The sequence below is a fragment of the Brassica rapa genome, chromosome A03, assembly GCF_000309985.2.
Source record: "Brassica rapa cultivar Chiifu-401-42 chromosome A03, CAAS_Brap_v3.01, whole genome shotgun sequence".
NCBI lineage: Eukaryota > Viridiplantae > Streptophyta > Magnoliopsida > Brassicales > Brassicaceae > Brassica > Brassica rapa.
The window spans coordinates 21,144,890-21,164,883 of record NC_024797.2 but is presented as its reverse complement, the minus strand read 5'-3'; the positions used below and the strand labels follow the sequence as shown (position 1 = coordinate 21,164,883).

General features: G+C 34.5%; 4 protein-coding genes across 4 annotated transcripts; 2 read left to right on the top strand and 2 right to left on the bottom strand.

Annotated features, from left to right (window-relative positions):
* Nucleotides 1-203: 203 nt before the first annotated feature.
* LOC103860351 (vacuolar protein sorting-associated protein 2 homolog 1) lies at nucleotides 204-1,742 on the bottom strand. The gene is made up of 5 exons (XM_009137939.2): nucleotides 1,511-1,742; nucleotides 1,229-1,359; nucleotides 957-1,061; nucleotides 620-880; nucleotides 204-500 (listed from the first exon to the last, which is right to left on the bottom strand). Exons 1-5 carry the CDS (start codon nucleotides 1,548-1,550, stop codon nucleotides 360-362), a joined length of 678 nt encoding a protein of 225 aa, XP_009136187.1. The 5' UTR covers nucleotides 1,551-1,742; the 3' UTR covers nucleotides 204-359.
* Nucleotides 1,743-9,835: 8,093 nt separating this feature from the next.
* On the top strand, nucleotides 9,836-11,855 carry LOC103860348 (xyloglucan endotransglucosylase/hydrolase). Its single transcript, XM_009137938.3, has 4 exons — nucleotides 9,836-10,097; nucleotides 10,372-10,472; nucleotides 10,622-10,815; nucleotides 11,263-11,855. The coding sequence occupies exons 1-4, from the start codon at nucleotides 9,905-9,907 to the stop codon at nucleotides 11,660-11,662; spliced, it is 888 nt and encodes a 295-aa protein (XP_009136186.1). The 5' UTR covers nucleotides 9,836-9,904; the 3' UTR covers nucleotides 11,663-11,855.
* An 869-nt stretch (nucleotides 11,856-12,724) lies between these two features.
* LOC103860346 lies at nucleotides 12,725-13,997 on the top strand. Its single transcript, XM_033287604.1, has 4 exons — nucleotides 12,725-12,919; nucleotides 12,963-13,114; nucleotides 13,196-13,367; nucleotides 13,488-13,997. The coding sequence occupies exons 2-4, from the start codon at nucleotides 13,001-13,003 to the stop codon at nucleotides 13,826-13,828; spliced, it is 627 nt and encodes a 208-aa protein (XP_033143495.1). The 5' UTR covers nucleotides 12,725-12,919; nucleotides 12,963-13,000; the 3' UTR covers nucleotides 13,829-13,997.
* A 677-nt stretch (nucleotides 13,998-14,674) lies between these two features.
* LOC103860347 (U-box domain-containing protein 35) lies at nucleotides 14,675-19,838 on the bottom strand. Its single transcript, XM_033287599.1, has 8 exons — nucleotides 17,910-19,838; nucleotides 17,730-17,803; nucleotides 17,006-17,124; nucleotides 16,704-16,919; nucleotides 16,369-16,621; nucleotides 16,181-16,282; nucleotides 14,966-16,105; nucleotides 14,675-14,876 (listed from the first exon to the last, which is right to left on the bottom strand). Exons 1-7 carry the CDS (start codon nucleotides 18,067-18,069, stop codon nucleotides 14,993-14,995), a joined length of 2,037 nt encoding a protein of 678 aa, XP_033143490.1. The 5' UTR covers nucleotides 18,070-19,838; the 3' UTR covers nucleotides 14,675-14,876; nucleotides 14,966-14,992.
* Nucleotides 19,839-19,994: the final 156 nt, after the last annotated feature.

Below are 19,994 nucleotides of genomic sequence, written 5' to 3'. Positions count from 1 at the left end.
AATATGTCTCAACCAAAAGAGTTAATGAAAATCATATGGCTATGATCGAAGAAAAAAAACATTATCATACCGATTGAGATTAAACTTTCATTAATGTCAGTTTGTTAATATTGCTATCCTTATAGCCATATAAATTAGAATTGGTGATAACAGATATTTTTGTTTTTCTCCTGAGGGTCATACTAGAGCTGTGTCCAAAAGTATAAAGGGACAACAATGAGATTTATAAATCAGGGACCAAATTATGAAATTATTACAAACCCACCCTCAAATCGTAACCATATCTTTGGTTTGCCACATTTTCCTTTGAAGTTTAAAAGTAATAGGGTAACAGTAAATATACAGAAACCGAGAACGCCTCACATTTTTCGAAGGTTGTCCAACCTTGCCTGAAGATCACTATCTATTCCCCCACCGTCCTCAGCTCCGGCCGCCTCAGCTTGCACCACCTTGTTCTTTGCTGCTGGTGCTGCCACCGCACCAGAAGGAGCATTCACCAGCTGAAACACCAACAGACCAGTTCAATCAAGTTAAGCATTTGCAGAAGCAGCCAGTCTCAGTTTCAATTCAGATTCAGTTTTGTTGATTGGATATCTAAAAAGAAGAAGAATGTGATTACCTCTTGGTTGATATCGATACCGATCTCGTCAAGGACTTGGCTAACAAGATCTTCAGTCTCTTCCTCTTCCTCATCTCCTTCCAGAGCATCATCAATAGCATCTCCCATCACCTCAGAGACCATCTCCATCTTCTCGTTCTGCCTCTCAAACTCTTGCATGATTTTCTGCAGAGACGGCAGGTTCATCTGCCTGTTCATCTGCCCCATTGCTTTAGTCACACCTTTCATTGCCTCTCCCATTGCTTGCGTTGATTTCAGAGTCTGAAATTAACACAAAACATTAGTTTTGGAAACGGAACTTTCGCAATAACCAAAGGCAAGAAGTAAAAGCATATACCTGGATCCTAAGAGAAACACCTTGGAGTTGGGATTTAAGCTTGTAAAACTTCTCAATCTGGTGTCGTGTTCTGATAAGGTCCTTTGCCATCACCTTCACAGCTCCCTGAGAGTACCAAAAATCAATTAAAGTCAAACTGTGAGTTAAACACAATCTATTCAATCAAACTTATAAAGCTCATTAAAAACTAAAAAGCATAATAAGCCAACCAAACACTTCATAACTCTAATGTACACAAGATATAGGTTAACATAAGAGAGACAAAAACAAACCATCTGTCCCTGCTTTGCTGTCTTTTTGATCTCGGTAATAAGCTTCTTCTCTTGTGTCTGAAGGCCTTGCCTCTCCCTCTCAATGTCTCTGATTGACTTATCAAGCATCCTCTTGTTTTCCCGCAGAAGTTCTGAAAACCCAAATTAAAACACCAGACGGAGGAGAAGATGTCACAAAACAATAGATCAAAATAACAGCGATGATGAAAGCCCTAACAATTCAATTTTTTTTCTTTTTTGTCACAGAAGCAATTCGAGAGGGATCTGAGGGTTTGAAGAAACCTGCGGGAGTTTTTCGCTTTCCGAAGATGGAATTCATCATGATCCAAGACGAATCTCAAACCTTTGAAGGGAAGATTATTCCAATTAGCAGAACGAGACTTCGATCGGAGTTGAACAAAAAAAGCTTTTGGTCAGGAAACGCGGAAAGTGATTCTCTTCTCCTTTAAGTTTTCTTATATTATCAACTATAGCTTTAAAATCTTTCTCATTATTAACTTCGGATACATGTATATTTCGGAATAACCCCCTCATTAAGTATTCTTTTCTATTTATTTCCTGATAAAAATATTACTGTACTTTAATAAAAAAAACCTAAGAGTGACCTCAATAGGATTTCTCAACAAAATGTTCACAAAATACATATATGTATATCTAAGTATTAATATCTATACTATTATTTATGAAGTGATTCTGCTTATTTGTCATGTTCTCCATGATTTTAGGTAATTTTGCTTATTTGTCATGTTTTTATTAGGTTTTAGCTTAGTCATTGATTTATTAATAATTTTTAGCTGAATCACTAATTTATTAATTAAAAAATATCGTAATGAATTTTTTATATAATTAAAAACGAATTTTTATTTAATAATATTAAAATCTATATGTTATACTAAAATTCTTATTTTCTTATTTGTCATATTTTATTAGGTTTTAAACTTTTATATAGGTCATTGATTTATTATTAGTTTTAACTGAGTATTTATTAATTTTTACAAACCCGTAATAAATTTTATATATAATAAAACACGCATTTTATTATAATAATATTAAATTTACATGTTATATTAAATAATTAATTATAAATTAATATAATAAAATTGTGAAAATATATTTAAAATTAAGAGAATTCTTATATATATTGTTTAGCTATCTGAAATAATATTTTTTATTATAAAGTTAAAAAACTAAGATATAAAACGGTTTATAATTGAATATTAGTCAAACAAAAATATTTATATAAAGATATTTTCTAAACTATTTCTAATATATGCGTGTTTTAAAACTTTTAACACAATAATAAGTCCATAGTTTGATGAACGCTTTTTTGACATATATAAATAATTTGATGTTTGATTTAACTATTTAAAATCATAAATAATAACTTAACTTGTGACTGAGTTTAAAATAAATTTTCTTGCTTTTACTTCAAAACCGGTTTAAGTTTAATTCGTGAAAAACTATAGCTTCAGTTGGTGACCACTAAAAGAATGAAAAAAATGAACAAAATAAAAAATAAAATTTCATTTGAGGAATTGAAAAAATAAAAAAAAATATGAATTTTTGTTCAATTTGTTCCTTATCAAAATTGCATAAGGAAATTTTTTCCTATAAATTCATTTCTCCATGGGGAACAAAGAATTCACCATAATTTTTTTTCCTTCAACATGTTCACCAATTAGAGTTTTATAATGCCGATTTTTGGATAGTAAAATAAGTATTCGACAGATGATTATGCCCGCATGTGCGGACAAAACACCTAGTTTTAATTATTCGTATTTCAAAATTACGGAAAACTCAAACATATTTTTTAAAGATTTTTTGGATTGGTAATTTGTATTTTGAGAACTTTAAAACTTTTCATTGGAGTTGCTCTAAAACATGATTTTTTTTCTCATTTGAAACGATATTAGTTAGAGATTGGTGCATGCCGTTGGATGTTTATCCATGATTGGTTGATAGATATGTATTTAAGGCTCTTAAATTAGACAAAACGAGTGTTTGCTCTTCAATTAGGGGATAAGTCTTCTTGCTTCATTAGAATTATCAAGTGCTCCCCAACTTGAATGAAGTCCTCTCTTACTACTATGGTGCCTGATATTGTGGTTGGTTCATGATACAAGCCTAGGTTGACAAATTCTTGTGGAATCGAGGTGGCAAAACTTGGCCGTCTTAACCAAAAGTGGATTCAAAGACTCGATCTAATCGTTTCAATGGATTCCGCTGGTGAACAATAATAAAGCGATTGATGAAGATGGAACTAAGTGTACCACATAAGTTGTGTAAAACTTGTGATAAAAACACACAATCAACTCTGGCCTAGAAGGTACTGCTCTCATGATCTAAGCAGAGAAGTTTCATTACAGCTGTTGTTTAAGTTCACAAAAAAAACAATTCAGTTTGTTTATTGATATTGAGTAAATACTACACAGCTGTAATGGACCTTATATATAGTCAAGTAGCTGGTGCTTTCTAGGGTCTTTGAAGCAAATAATTACATACAAAAAAATTAAAAAGCTAACTGGCGACGTCCATTTATTCAGAATCAAAGACGAGCTAAACCAAATGGAAATTCAAAAGAAACAAGGAACAAAAACCATTAGTGAACATTGTATTCGTTTGACAAAAAAAAAAAACATTGTATTCAAATACTTACCTTTTGGTTGAGATTAGGAAGGTGTCTAGGTGCATTGTTCCTTGGTTTCTTGGTTTCTAGTCTTGTTGTTCGATAGAAGAAATGATAAACAATTGGAGCTTTGGATATAAGAAGTCGTGTGGGTTGAACTCTGAATATATTAAACCCAACACCCAAAACCTAAGTTACGAGGCTCCTTAGATCTTTAGTTAGTGACACCAGAGATTGTGGAAATCTTTTGATAAATTGGTTTTGATATGAGGAGTCACACCAAAGATCGACTCTTCACAATGAACAAATTAGAATCACTCTAGAAAACATAAGGTTTAAAATTAGGAAAAAAAGAGTTGGTTTTATTCATAGTACCTAGGACGATTTATATAGAGCTGCAAATGTAGGAATCGAGATGGACCGTTAGGTCGAAATGGACCTTCAGGATCAAGATGGATAGACGGATCGTGATGAATTTTGGGGGTGGGTCGTGATGGACCTTCGGGATCGAATATGATGAAGTGACTGAGTAGTAGGAAAATGGGCTAGTAGTGAGAAATGGCGAAGTACGGAATGATTTGAAATGGAATGATAAGTTGCTGGTATGAAATTCATTGCTGGATGTTATATATGTTACTGGTTCATGTGGGCGGTTTTGAGCTCTCTGACCGAGTATTTTTGTATACTCACTCATTCTCCTTCTGTGATTCATGTGAGGAATAGTTCTGTGGACCCGACTGTGGGACTATGAATACCATCGGGGCTAGATATCTATAAACTTGGAGGATTTGGGAGCTTTACAAAACTTATTCACGTTGTTGAAAAAAAAACAAAACTTATTCATATTGTATACGGTCATTTAACTTGGTCTTAGTAATAAAGTTGTAGCGTCTATTATGTCTGGGAACAAAAAAGACACACAAGCACAAAAATGATCAAAATAAGTTTCATTAGAGTGATAAAAAAGAACTATACCCTTACTTTTTTATATATATATAAAAATATTAAAAATAAAATATGTTTTTTAATTTTCTAAAAACTATATTCAAAACTTTAACCGAACTTTTGTTTTTTATCTTTCTTTTTGAACTTTTTTTCTTTTCTTGAAACATTTTCTCTTAAACTTTTCTTTTCAAATATATATCTGAAATTGTTACTTTAAATTTTATTTTCTAAATCTTAAATTTTAAATTCCAATCCCTTTTTCTAAAATCTAAACCCTAAGTTTATATTAGTTAATTCTAGAAGTGCAAATATACTTTACCTCTTTAATGAAACTAATTTTGGTCATTTTGACCCTTGAAACCTATTTTTGTAATAAAAACTTTTTAGTTCTATAGTATTCTATTTTCTTATGTTTGCTTGATAAAAGTTTATTACAGTTTTACTAAGATCAATAAAACATTATTTTGATTTCATTGATCGTTTGCCTCTTGTTTCTATGGTATTACAAAGAACCCGACATTATTTACCTAATAATATTTGATAGATTACTTATTCGAAGTTACTAACTAAACTAACAAGTAACAAATAATATATTAAAAATAGCAACTGAAATGTATGATGTAACACCGCAAAAGTTGCCATATTGATGTAAATTAAGTTTTCTTTGTATACAAAAAATATTATCATATTCTTCTCCATATAAAATATTGTTACGTGGTTTAGAGGCTATTTTGCCTTTCCAGCTTTCCCTTGGAATGCCGTTAAGTTCGTTACTTTGCCACCACTGATGCTCTAAGTCTCTGCTTTATACATCAAAATGTATTCGTTTTTAGCAGCAAACACAATAATTTTTAGTTTAAATATTTTAGATTCTCATCCACATGAATGTGTATCGAGATTCGAAAGTCAGAGGGGCGTGTTTTCAACTGTTTCACGAACACAATAGGATTAAATACAATAAACTAAAAATACGATTTCGCACGCTCATTTATTTAACATATTGACTCTCTTGACTTAACACGACTAACTCGATCGTCTTTTAAGAAAGTAGATATGTAATTAAGTCCAGCTTCGTTTCAGGAAGATTGGATATAAACTGACCGAATAATGGACCGACCATTTAAAACAGACACATGGGTGCTACTCGGTAAAATGATCTTATTTTGGCTGTTCCACCTTATATACAGGTATGAAGAAATATGGAGATATCAAGGGTGGTTCATTAAAGTCTTTATCTTTTTCATTGTTCTAAACTTGCGATTTGCGGAGAGATATAGCCATATAGGACGTCCCAAGAAAATTATTTCAAAAGTAATTTGCGGTCTATTTTTGTACAATATGGAGTTTAAACCATAATCCGATCCTCTTTAGAAACAGTTTTCCATCAAAAGAAGTACTCACACATATATTAAACGTATCCAAAATAAAGCAATAGTAAACATTTTTAGTGAGATTAAAATTCATAATTGCAATCTTTATGATGAAAATAGATTAATTACTTTTCTCTAAAAACAATAGTGACAAAAACTATAACAGCTAGAAAAATAATATAAAGAACTTTTATAGTTTTTGCGGTCGCTTAGTCTATTAGGAGGTATACCATATATAAATTATATTGTTTCTTTTTTCTTAGGTGTAAATATTTTATGACTTTCGTATATATTTCTGTAAAGAACGTTCGTAAAATTTTGAGAGTAGATATAAAAAATTCTCCAAATCATTTATGGTATCCGTCGATATTTGATTGATGTTTGATGTTTGAATGATAATGAATTTCTTGAGACTGGAAGACAAGAAGAAAAACTGAGGTGCGAATGACGCTCCTGGTTTTAACAGAAAAGGAATTAAAGGAATCGTTCCTTTTGAAATAATGATAAGACACGACGATAAGGTTATGAGGTTTACTGCGCTCCTATTGCTCTAAGTATATGGACACGATGTTAGATCCTACTATCAAGTATACATATATCCAGATTGGCGGCATGGAAGTATAGAAGAGACAATAGATCGAAGGTGGTTCATGGATCGAAGGTAGTTCATGGGTGTGAAGCCAGGTGACGATTATAGAAAATTGATGTTACACATGTTTGACAGGTGTTGCACACAATAATCTCATATTGATCCAAAAGCTTTAATAGGACTGACAAAGATCAATGAGAAAAAAAAACCAGTGCTCATATAGTCATACTAGAAGCTCAGAAATTTGAAAACATCATTTGAAACAATTTTTTTTAAACATCACTTAAAATAAAACAGTGGAAATATAATTTGTTTTTGGCAATGGAAGTAATTTTTTTCGTTATTATGTATGCTAACACTTAATTAATGCATGATTAAACCATGTCGGTGACAGAGATGAAGGCAAAAGCTCGTGATGTTGTTGTTGCCACAAACGACATCTCGAAGAAGACCTAACACCCAATGATAAATGACATGATCAATCTGTCTCTATCCAAGTTGCTATTCTTGTCTTGAAGGCGGCCTCATCATACACTCCACATGTATTCTTCCGATAATTGACTACATTTTCTTTATTATGAAGATGAATATTTCACATGGAGGAGTGTGCATCCCCTAAATATTGAACTTACAAAATCGACTTGTATAAAACAAGAAGTAAGTGGATCATAAATTATGGTGGGTCAACGGTATGATAGTATGTCATTACTCTTAATATATTCAAGTACTTCGGTAGGGTTTTTCACAAACGCTCTTATCTTCTTTATAGCTAGCTAGCTAGTGGGTAACTGAAAATTGTTGATCTTTAAAATGTTTTAACTTAATCTGTTTCATTAAGAATTATTTAAAAGTTGTGTACATATGTCAAGAACAAATAGATAACTAAACATATTATAAGATCCTTCTAATTACTAAACACCAAACTATTGATGACTACATTTGATGAAAACATAACGTAAGTTACATAAAGTTCTTCAAAACATCAAAAACATAGAATTGGGCAATGAACAATTGAACATAACGAGGGATGAAAAGTAGCGAGGCTTTTGAAAACAGAAATGAAATAACCCAACCAAGAAAATAAAAAATGGAATGGAATGGCTGTATCTACTAAATTCCTTGTTCAGCTGCGCATTCGACTCAGGTTTTTAATCATTCAATTAGAATTTAACTTTGTGGCATAGAAAAGTAAGTTACAAAAGTGTATTGAGTGTGCTAGAGAATGTTTTGTCAACACCTTCTACCTTTTATCTCGTTTTTATAGTTCAAAATCATATTTAACGTTTTTATCTACTCCAGTTTTGGCTTCATCAGTTTTTTTTTTTGCTAAGAATGCTAATATCATATTAATGATGTTCAGATTTTACAAAGTAAATCTAATAATACTCTACCCCGGAGAAAACAAATAAAAACAAGGTAAAGCAAAAGGAGGCAACCTGCCTAAAATTACATGATCCAAAGGGACAACAGGGACCGAAATTGCTTCATCAGTTTACTGCTTGGCTCTTAGAATTCTAACTTTCCTTCCAAAATTATCTGAGTGAGAAAGTATTGAAGCCAATCTGATGATCGGTTTTAGACAGTTCGGGAAACATAAGAGAAACACTGTGGGGACCCTCCAACGTTTTGATTAGATCTCCCTGCTCCATCTTATCAGCATTGTGGATGTCGACTTTATTCTTTTGTACCACTGATAAACCAGAAACTTATGGTTTTTGTTTTTGCTTTTGAAGAGGACATGAAGATTTCTCATGTGTGATGCGGAGACATGAGAAACATCATTTATGGAGCTTTCCATACTTGTATTCAATAACAATTGTTTTACAGAGAGGAGAAGTAAGATTTTAGATGCAGTTGTTGGATTCTCGATGTTGAGCGTTACTTTAGTCCTCACATGATCAGTCATCTGAGATGATTTCAGGTCGTAGGCAATCTCTTCAATTCTACCAATCCTCTCTTCGAAGGTGTAAATTGTCTCTGTGGTGTAATAGTTAACGGCATGTGCCTTATCATGATCCAACTTCCGTAGAACAGATAAAATATGGTGGTAGATAAGGAGTCCAACCCTCCAAAATCATTGTCTAATGGTAATAAACTAACTATAATTGACGTAAAGGCTGTATTTAAATTCATCACTTTTTGTTTATTATATGAATTGATCATGATTTCCTATTATTTTCCAAAGAAAAGAGTAAGTTTATACAAACGGACAGTTTTGTTTACATTTAAAATTATATTTGTATAGCAATTAATAAGGTAAACAAAACCCAACAGTACACAACCACAAATTCATTACATTGATTTGAAAGTTAATTTCTACAAATTAACTCTGATTAAAAAAGTATACAAATTAGCCACTAGTTTGTATTTGAAGAAAATGTATATAAGCCATGTTCTTTTAATGGTCGCTGCGGCCAGCAGTTGCGTCAAAAAAAAATTACTATGACAATGGTAAACTGAACGAGTTTTGAAAACTAAATCTAACGCCAACAAGCTGACAAAGACACAACTAGAGAAGGTTGCTAACGCTGCTACTTTTCAGCGTCAGGTTTATTTATATTTTTGCCGTAGCGATTTGGAAAACAAATCGGTTTTGTCCCGCCAGCGGTGTATTTGCCATAAAAATAGGTGTAAGTTTTGAACGCCGACGCTGGTTGCAGCGTTTGCAAAAAGAACATGGCTATAATGTAGTTTCATCTTTTCCTAAACAGCCTAGAGATGGAAGTCCTACAATTTAGTCATTTATATGAAATTAGTCAAATGAAATACTGAACTGTGTTAGTAAGAAGACAATGAAAGACTCGTCTAGTTTTGTCAACAAATATGTCGCAACTCGAAATATTAACACAATTTATTTACCCAACATTGCATAATATTTTATAATGAAATAGAAAACTGATTGTGAAAGCTGTATAGCTGTACGTATGATGTCCATATTACAGTTGTAACCCATTATAATTTGAGTTCTCACAAAAGAAAGGTCCGCGAAACTTGAAAATAAGTTGGATTTTTTAAAAGTTTATTATCGTAATAAAGAAGAACGTCCCACCAAAGAATTCGTTCTTATATAAAGCCACCCACACCCCCTTAGCTTCACTCACCACATCATTCATCATCATCTCTCTCTCTCCCTCTTCAGACCGGCAATGGCTGTTTCTTCAACTCCATGGGCTCTCGTAGCTCTGTTTCTGATGGCCTCTTCTACTGTAATGGCAATTCCTCCACGGAAGGCCATTGATGTGCCATTCGGCCGAAACTACGTTCCAACTTGGGCTTTTGACCACCAGAAGCAACTCAATGGCGGTTCCGAACTCCAACTCATCCTCGACAAATACACTGGTACATTTACTACTGCAAGATATTTTGGATGGATTAGGTTCGGTCTGAAACATAGGCAAATAAAGATATATAGCTTTGGGTTTCCTATCTTTAGTTTCAGTTTTTGAAACAATATTATTTCACATTAACTTAAAAACCATACAAAAAGGTCTATATTTAGATTTTACGCAAGATATCCAAAAACATTGGGACGGCCTGGAATGGTCACTATGTTTATTTATTTTTTGTTTGGGTTCAATATTCACTTTGTTTTTATTGGGGTGAATGATAACAGGGACAGGGTTTCAATCCAAAGGGTCATATTTGTTCGGACATTTCAGTATGCACATAAAGCTGCCAGCTGGTGATACCGCTGGGGTCGTCACTGCATTTTATGTGAGTCTCACCGCAAATCTAAAAAAAAATGTGACTAAAATAGAAATACTAATCCTTTATCAAACAAACAAGAAAAATGCTAATATGTTTGTATAATTGCCGTCACCAATACAAATCTAACTAATAATTGAAAATTTTTATGTGTGAAGCTGTCGTCGACTAACAACGAGCATGACGAGATAGATTTCGAGTTTCTCGGGAACAGGACAGGCCAGCCAGCAATATTGCAGACGAATGTGTTCACAGGAGGAAAGGGAAACAGAGAGCAACGCATCTATCTCTGGTTCGACCCTTCAAAGGCTTATCATACTTACTCCATCCTCTGGAACCTCTACCAAATTGTGTATGCACTCTATCCTCATTACTTACATTACACTTTCGTATATATTAGTATATGTTAAAAGTTGTCAGGTATAACATGGTCCTACCACCACCATTATTATTTCTTTTTTTCCTATCTTGTCGCAATTTTCAAATTATTATTATTATAGTTTTCTTAATAGTGTAATTTTAACCTCGGGCGTGACCCAATCTTGATCCTGTAAAAAGTAGTGGGGTCTTGCAAGATTTTTCAGAGAGACAATTGAGTCAAAAAGACAAAAAAGTTCAGCTTTTTTTTTTTTTTAATATTCAAATGAGCTAGCATAGATGGATAGGCTAGTGACTCATTCAATCTGTCAATCATGTGCCCTAATACGGGGTTCAAATTTTAATTATAGAACGTCATATGTTCAAACCGCTGGGGTAAAACTAATACCGGTTAGTTTGATTTTTTTTTGTATTATATCAGATTCTTTGTTGACAACATACCAATCCGTGTGTTCAAGAACGCTAAGGATCTAGGAGTACGTTTCCCATTCAACCAACCGATGAAGCTATACTCGAGCCTTTGGAACGCTGACGATTGGGCCACGAGAGGAGGGCTAGAGAAAACCAATTGGGCTAATGCACCCTTCATAGCTTCCTACAGAGGATTCCACATCGACGGCTGCCAAGCTTCTGTGGAGGCCAAGTACTGTGCTACTCAAGGCCGCATGTGGTGGGATCAGAATGAGTTCCGTGACCTTGATGCCGAACAATATCGTCGTCTCAAATGGGTCCGCATGAAATGGACCATCTACAACTACTGTACCGACCGTACTAGGTTCCCAGTTATGCCAGCCGAATGTAAAAGGGACAGAGACGTGTGAGTACTATTAAGGGTTTCAAACTTTCAATGAACCGGATTACTATGAGTATTATGCTTCTGTTCAAGAGATTGATATGAAATATGTATGTTTGTTGGTACGTTATGATTATGCTTTGCTTGGACCTAAATTTATGTTATTATTCTATTGTTTAACTATGTTTCTTATAAAGTTATGTGACTTATAACACTTGCAAGTCTTTTTTTTTTTTTGGCATCTACAAATCATTTTTAGTGGTAAAATGTGCAATTGGTATTAACATTTTCTTGATTACTATTATAATTACACATCGAAATTTGACGGCAGTCTTATTATTTCCTTTTCGACCAACCGCCTAAATTTCTATGAGCAAAAAAGCTCGTCCCATACTCATTTGTTTGGGGATACTGTGTACTACTAAATGTTTTTATTTTATTTTATTGTTTTAGTCATCTAAAATATTTCATTAATCACTAAATATACTATCAAGACTACAAAATTAACCGATAAAAGATCTCTGGAACCAAAATTGGAGAAAGACAAAAACTTTCCACAAATTGTCGGCTAGCATAAATGTTATCTAACTCAATATAATTTTAAGAATTAGTTCTTTTTTTCGGCTTAAACTTGAACTACTCGTCGGTTATTCAGCTTAAGTTTAGACAAAATTGTTCAGAATGGTGAATTGCTCCACCAATAATAATACCAAAAAATAATTATGTAAAAAATATCATTTAGTTTCTTTTTTTATTGGAAACAAATAATGACAGTTTTATTATTACTTTGAAAATAATTAACTGTGGTAATTTTTGAAAAGAAAGATTAAACTTTCCTAACAAACTCTTCTGCAAACGATATCATTCTAGTATTTTTTTTTTGGAACACATGATATCATTCTAGTTTAAGTATTAGAAAGAGATGCATTTTAATAAAACTCCGTACTTAGTGTTCAAAACTAGATAATATATTTACAACTAATTAATTTAAAAAAATAAATTCATATGAGATGACAAAATTGGACTATGGAATCAAATACCCAAAGCCTAATTACACATCACATATGGTCCGGGAACAAATCAACCCAATATAAAGATTGTAATTGAAACTGGATTAGTTTGGATCCAATAATCCAATATCCAAATCGAAAAAGGAAAATAATCTACGGTTTCTGGATCCCTCTAGAATATCTGAGAAAGTGCTCCTCCTCCTCCTTTTCTCTCCTCTCTCCCAAACCTCTTCGGAACTAAACTTACTACTTAGCTCTCTACTAAAATTTAAAAAGCTTCGCGAGCACCTACCTCTTCCCATACTCTTCATTCGCTGGAAGATTCGCTTCGGTCGCCTCTTGTCAAAAGAAAAAACATGGCGGGATACGATTGTGTGCCGACGAGGATGAAGAGGAAGGAGATTGACCGAGTGAACGACGACTTCTCCGATTTTTCCCTCTCTTCTCCCGCCTCAAAGATTCGCCGACTCGTAATTTCTCTCTTCTGATTTTCCTGAAAACCCTAAGTATGTATGTTTATTTGATTTATTGTGTGTTTTGCGATGCATCAGGATTTGGATTTACCACCGATTATGGAGGAAGAGGTGGTTATGGAGGATCACGATCATATCCAGTCTTCTCCCCTAAACCAAGAGAGAGCTATTGTGCTCTTCAAGCCTCCTCCTCAACACCACCACCAGCCTCACCTCTTCGTTGATAGAAGCTTGATCTCAGGGTTGAAGAGTAAGCATTTAAGAGAGTTTATTAGAATCATTAATTAGCCTTTGAGAAGCTGTTAGACAGTGTTTAATTGGTTAGTTTCTAATAGGTGTCTTTTTTTTTTTTTTTTATCTTATTGTGCAGATAGATTTCTTCATGATGTAGGTGTAGCTGATGAAGAAGATTACAAAGCTAACAAGGAACAAGCTGTTGTTCCCTGGAACCCATCTCATTACCAGTTTTTGGAATCCAAAGGAACCTTCCAGGAACCTCGCGAGCCAGAGATTGTCGAGTTGGATGGTGATGATACTATGATGGAAGAAGCAGACATGGATGTGGAGGAAAAAGAAAACAGTAGCGTCACTAGTGGTAGTAGTGTTTCTCTGCCTGAGTGGCAGCAGCCGCAGCAACAGCAGCAGCTTCTTCACTGTATGATGCCGCAGCTTCCCCAAACGAACTCTACTCCGATATCTTGGTTTCGGTGACTTATATTTGTAATCATAGAAGCAGTGTTTGTCATCAGTAGTTTTCTAGCTGTGTATTTCACTCTTTTGCTAGGCGTTTCAGTGTGATCTTCTTCTCGGATTGAATGTAAGTCAATGTGTTTAGTAAGCGTAATGAACTTCAATGAGTGAGAGGGCCTTTTGTTCTATTTTTTGTGTGATTCAACTATAAATTTAGGATTAGCTCGCTTTATCCTTCTTAATAAAAAGATTATCTGAGCAAAAGAAACAGTTCTTTACAACTTATCATAATCTTCGATTTAAAATGACCGTCTCGTAGATCTAACGAAGTGGCCATGCAAGAACATAAACATATCAAGCGAAGCTGCACATATCGTACCCGGAGTGCCTATATGATAGACACAGTAGTTCCTCTGGCATAAGAAGATATGATCCACTCTAGAACAATAGGGAAATATACCATACAGTCCATACTAGCTGGATATTTATCTGCAAGCAAGGAATTTTTTGATAGGGTTTGGCTATCTTATAAACTGAATAATAGGGATAGCCTGAGAGATGTGGTGTTTCTTTTCGTTATGCTCTGTTTTGTTTTTGGGAATAATAGGCCCTTTTGACTCCTTATTTTCCCTTTTATTTCAACTACTTATGCTTTAATAAAATGTTCACACAATGTTAAAAAAAAAGGTGTTTACCTTATAAAAGCCAAAGCTTAATCATTCAAAACTCACAAAATCAGATGCAGTAATTGCATCTGGCAACATAGGAAAATTTTTTGGAAGATTCATTTACACTTTTAGAAACAAATTAAATTTTTCTTCATGGCTAGGGGTTCTTCACCATTTCACAATAAAACAAGCTGATGAGTTTTTTTTTTTTTTTTTTTTTTTTTTACTGTAAGTCCATTTTAGTAAGTAAGCTGATGAGTTTTCTTACTTACATTTGTGTATTCCTTCTTCCTCTTCACACGGCCCTCTACTCCCTCTGTATTACCTCCTCAAGAGGATGTTCAGTAATTAAAACTTCCACCATTCCCATATTTGTTGAGACATGGATCGCTTAATATCTCCTAAAACAGGTTTAAAAAGAAGTAGTGGTTTAGAAATCAAAGACATGCTACGTATAACAAAACTGAAGAGATAAAAGAGAGGCATTTACGTGGATGCTACACTATCAGTTCCGCTGTTATTCTGACATGCTTTCTTCAGCTAAATCCATGAGCCTCTTAAGCTCAGGCAACACATCCTTCCCCAAGTTAGGTCTGTCTCTCCGCCTCAACTCAGCGCATTGTAAACCAATTTTCGCTAAAACCAAGGCCTCTTCGAGTGGCCAGTCATGAACATCAGGATCTAAAATCTCAGCAAACGTCCCTCCTTCAATCGCCTTTTGCACCTGGTGAGTCAAGCTCATCGGTGGCTTCCCCGTGAGTAACTGCAGCACCGTGATCCCGAACGAGTACACGTCTGATTTGGTTCCAAGCATACCCGTCTGCTGGTACTCAGGATCGATATAACACAAGGTCCCAGCAGCTGACGTCACTCGATACTGCGTCACGGCGTCAGAGACCGAGGGAGGGACGAGCCTAGCGAGACCCACGTCGGCGATCTTGCTGACCATATGCTGGTCGAGCAACACGTTAGCCGGTTTAAGGTCCCGGTGCACGACCGGCTCCGGTTTCATCTGGTGGAGGAAGTTGAGACTAGTGGCGATTTCGGCTGCGATGCGGAACCGTAGCTGCCACGTAAGCGATGGAGAGTTGTTTCCTCGTTTGAGGAGAAGGTCTTCTACGCTGCCGTTTTCGAGGTGTTCGTAGACTAGACACCCGTACTCCGTGCAGGCTCCTAGCAAGAGAACCAAGTTCGGGTGTCTTATCGAGGTTAGGACTTCCACTTCTTGCTGGAACTGCGATCTTCCTTGCCTTGCGTCCGGTCTCAAGACTTTTATCGCCACTTTTGTGTAGTCTAATGTGCCCTTGTAGACAGGTCCGTAACCTCCTTCTCCAATCTTGTTATTTATTGAGAAATTTTCTGTTGCTTCTTCGATCTCCTCGATTGTATATTCCCTATACCTTCTATCACTAGTGTTCTTATCTTCTGCTTCTCTCAGAGACGCCGTTTCGATTTGTTTTCTCTTCTGTGCTTCGATTTCTGCTATTCTATTAGCGGTGGCTATTGCTTCCATTGCTGCTCTGGTCTTTGCCTTCTCGTTCTCAGCCATTGCCATTGCCGCTTCTTTGGCCTGTCTTGCTTCTTCTAGCTTGTGCTCCTTCTCTACTCTCCATTTGTGTAACTCTTTACTCTGAGAATACAAATATTTAAATGTCATTTATCTCAAAATTTGTGTGATTTTATTTCGATTACATATATTTATTACCATGTTCTTGGCTGTGATTGCTTCTTTACAGGCGGTGCTATACATTTCCATTGTATACCTGAGCTCCATTTTCAATCTTCTCATCTCAGCTTGTACATCATCCTGTAAAGATTTATAGAGTCTGTTAATGATTGGTTAATAAAAATAATAATAAAAACTGAAAATGATTAATAAATAGTATTATTTACCTGGAGTGACCACGTGGAGAGTCTCCCACTTCCCTGAGAGCCTGGGGAGAATGCCGAATATGAAGAACCCAAGTCTACGGATTGTTTCTCTGATGAGCATGAGGATGTGGCAAAGCTGCATCGGTTGTCTTCGAACTCAGAGTAAATAGAGAGACGTGACGTTGGGAACATAAGATCGACGCTTGGCCTATCACTACTCACAAACGACATGTCGGAGTCTGTCACTGAGGCCTGGTCAAATCCTCTTTGAGACCTATTCAAATTATTTGTTACTTAGTTTTGTGCAACAGAATATGAATAATAATGACAAGCACGTTGTTGTTTACGGAACATACTTATACTTGATCACGATCTCGTCCTGAGTTTCACCTTGGCCCATTGAGTTGTTGCTAGGCCGAGCTGTTATTTGTGGACGTATTGCGCAAAGTGGGGGAGGTGAAGACGTAGCTGATCTAACCGACGATATTTTACTTCCGGAGATTGCATAAACCGTACAGAAATTAGCTGCCCCTTTCATCACCATGCTGGTAACATCTGCCGCTTTGAACCGTCTATTGAAACACACAAGATTACAACACTCATAATATACTATTTTTGTGTTGATAATTAAAGAAGTTGCGTGAAGAAATATGCATACTTTAACAGAGTCATCTTGGATGCACCGAGTACTAGAATATCAATTGCATTCTCTTTGACATAGTCTATGATTCCTTTAGCAGCATCGACATCCTCCAATACCGCATCTTCACATCTTATCTGTTAACAATACTCCCAATCTTCAAACATTTTGACCATATTACGTCTATCTCTACGAATATATAATCATAAAAAGAACTAACTACTAACCAGAGCCGGACTTGTGGACATTATACTGAAACATTTGAATGGACCCCCACCCTTTGGGGACCCCCATTTTTATTTTTATTTTTCTCAAAATATACAGATATGTTTATAAAAGTTCAACTAAAATAGGGATAATTGTCCTTCACGTGATTGCAGCATTTTTTGTTCCATCTTGTTCACTTTTATATTTTATTATATGGTCAAAATAATAACTCTATATATAGACTTTTTGTTTATTTGTCAAGGTGAACCATATATAAATTCATATTATATTTTAATTATTATGGTTAAGATATAAATATATATATTTTATTATAAAAACTAGAATATTTAAAATAACAGTTTTTGTTCGTAAATTCTTTTAAAACTATATATTAGTTTGAGTAATTTTATTTCGAATAGGATTCCATAAATCACAGTTTTGGCTTTGGTACTAACCTAGGTGATATTCATATTAAATGTTTTCTTGTGACGATAATACTAAAAACCAATGAAGAGAGGCAAAAAAAAAAACTCACGTCTTTTCTGTTGCAGAAGCAGCGGAATGGAAGAAACAATTCCTTGACGTCATTACTAGACTTATTGGGGTTGGCTACAAGATCAACACCATTGAATCAGCATAATGATTTTTAATTTGTTTATGTAAAATAATTTGAACACCAATTTGAATGAATAGAGAATAAGCATCTGAGCGATACCATTTATAACTAAAGCTTGTTTGAGTTTGACATGAACAAGAGTAAGACTCTCTCCCGAGGTTACAAGATTATCAACAGCCCATTTCAGTGCAGCCTGGCTACCTTTGCCTCGATCAATCGCAACCACAACCCTTTCGTCTCTTCTCTCGCTTCGTACCATCTTTACACAATTTCCTTTTGAAACTAACAAGATAATAAAAAAAATGTTTTAAAATGAAACATTTTGGGTTTCAAAAGCCGTTGGAGTATATGCTAATTTTAGCAACAAAAAACATATAAACAAATCTTTTTCTGTTATTCTTCTGTTTCCTTTCCAACTGTCCTTTAAAGTTTTATTTTGGTGATAGCTAATATTTATCAATGTTCAAGAAATCGTTAGGTGGTAAATAGGCGACGACAAAGTTTATACATTACATGCCTACATGCCTTTTATGTAGTTATATTCAGAAGATGCAGCATAAACATGATATAAAAAGAAGAATAATACATGCGAAAGAGTTTGGAAATTGGTATCTAGTTAATTCATTGAAGTCAAAGAGAGGAACCATCGAGCATCCTTGGGATTCATGTTAGAGGGAACAAGGAAGCATTTGAGTGTATTGGTTGCAAAGATGAACACATAGATGTCCATGTTAAAAGGTTGAATTCCAGATTCAGAGGAAGTTTAGCTCATGGTTAGGTTATCCTGATAAAGTCTGAACTCTGGGAGAGTGTAGCTGAAGGTTAGTTTACCTTAAAGAGTTCATGATATAGAAGAGAGCGGTGATCCAAGAGGGTTGTGCTTGTGTTACGCGTTTGCGAATTGGTTGTAATTTACTTTCTCATTCTAGTGGATTCGAAATCTGGACGAGGTCACGAAGATGTAGGAAACGAACCCCATTAACAAACTTTGTGTACCGTTTACTCTTTGCTCTATTTATTTCTAACTCATCCGCACTTACAAGTCATTGAATTACATGTAGGTAGGCATTCATTTGTTAATTTCTTGTTTTGTATCCTCCACTAACTAGAATACTACTTACCATAGAGCTTAAGATTGATATGTACAAGTACAAAATTTCTCCATTTTATGGCTTCTCTAAGATCGTGGGGTGGATAAATACTTATTTAATAGTTTGAAGGTATCTTCGCATTTAGCATCTCATTCAACATATGTGTTGTTCCGCAAAGAGCAGGTGCAGCACTTGTGAGTCGATGTACCTCTTTTGTATTTTTTGGAGATGCGTGGTCAGTAATACTGATGATTTTTTTTTTGGGTTTGCCTCGATTTTTTTTTTGCTGAAGATATAATCCAATAATTTGCTGTGGGTGACAATGAAAATACATTTGGTTGGGTTGAATTTCATTCCGTGTTTGTTGAGGTTGTTGAAATAGGCCGTCAAATGCTTGATGTGGTCGTCAATATGAGGAGATTTTATGAGTATCTCGTCTGTGTATGCTTTCATTGTATGCCGTGGCTGTTTGGCAAACATGCAATTGATCAAAGGTTATTAAATGGCAACGTCGTTTATAGTTCAAATGGCAACCTTGTTTACTTTGCTTGGCCTATCGTGAGCTAGATTTTGAGTTTTACCAAGTGTATTTTACTCTGGTAATCTTATTTTTATTTTCGAAAGCAAAAAGCATGTATGAGAGGGCACAAAATAGGCTCCTTTTTATAAAGAAAATATTTATATAAATAAATATGAGAAATATTTAAGAATAGTACTAAATTTTCTTACAAATATAGCATACAAAACTCAAAATAACCAAAATAAATTTTATTAAAGAAATCACGTACATTTATATCTCTAGAGTTTAAATTTACGGTTTAGATTTGAGAAAGTTTGAGAGAATTAAGATTTTTAAAATATATATGTATATAATTAAGATTTAAAATAATAATTTATAAATATGTCAAAAAGAATTTTTGGATTTGAAAATAACTTTTTTAAAAATTGAAAAGTAAGAAATTGAATAAAGTTTTTTTGAAAATTAGATTTTTTTTAAATTTAATTTAATAAAACCTCTTTTGGATAATATTTCTCCTCGTATGTTTTTTTTTTAATTAAAAACTCTTTCTGAGTATTTGAAAGATGTGCCCAA

Bases quoted from the DNA above. Each gene is read 5' to 3' on its own strand.
- LOC103860351 (XM_009137939.2), bottom strand. From the start codon at position 1,550: ATGATGAATTCCATCTTCGGAAAGCGAAAAACTCCCGCAG. The intron at 881-956 runs GTATATGCTTTT...TGTTAATTTCAG, and splicing joins GTGTTTCTCTTAGGATCCAG to ACTCTGAAATCAACGCAAGC. The intron at 501-619 runs GTAATCACATTC...TTGGTGTTTCAG, and splicing joins GTATCGATATCAACCAAGAG to CTGGTGAATGCTCCTTCTGG.
- LOC103860346 (XM_033287604.1), top strand. From the start codon at position 13,001: ATGGCGGGATACGATTGTGTGCCGACGAGGATGAAGAGGAAGGAGATT. The intron at 13,115-13,195 runs GTAATTTCTCTC...GCGATGCATCAG, and splicing joins CCTCAAAGATTCGCCGACTC to GATTTGGATTTACCACCGAT. The intron at 13,368-13,487 runs GTAAGCATTTAA...CTTATTGTGCAG, and splicing joins CTTGATCTCAGGGTTGAAGA to ATAGATTTCTTCATGATGTA.
- LOC103860347 (XM_033287599.1), bottom strand. From the start codon at position 18,069: ATGGTACGAAGCGAGAGAAGAGACGAAAGGGTTGTGGTTGCGATTGAT. The intron at 16,283-16,368 runs GTAAATAATACT...AAATCTTTACAG, and splicing joins TCTCCACGTGGTCACTCCAG to GATGATGTACAAGCTGAGAT. The intron at 16,106-16,180 runs GTAATAAATATA...TTGTATTCTCAG, and splicing joins CAATCACAGCCAAGAACATG to AGTAAAGAGTTACACAAATG.
- LOC103860348 (XM_009137938.3), top strand. From the start codon at position 9,905: ATGGCTGTTTCTTCAACTCCATGGGCTCTCGTAGCTCTGTTTCTGATG. The intron at 10,473-10,621 runs GTGAGTCTCACC...TTATGTGTGAAG, and splicing joins GGGTCGTCACTGCATTTTAT to CTGTCGTCGACTAACAACGA. The intron at 10,816-11,262 runs GTATGCACTCTA...GTATTATATCAG, and splicing joins TGGAACCTCTACCAAATTGT to ATTCTTTGTTGACAACATAC.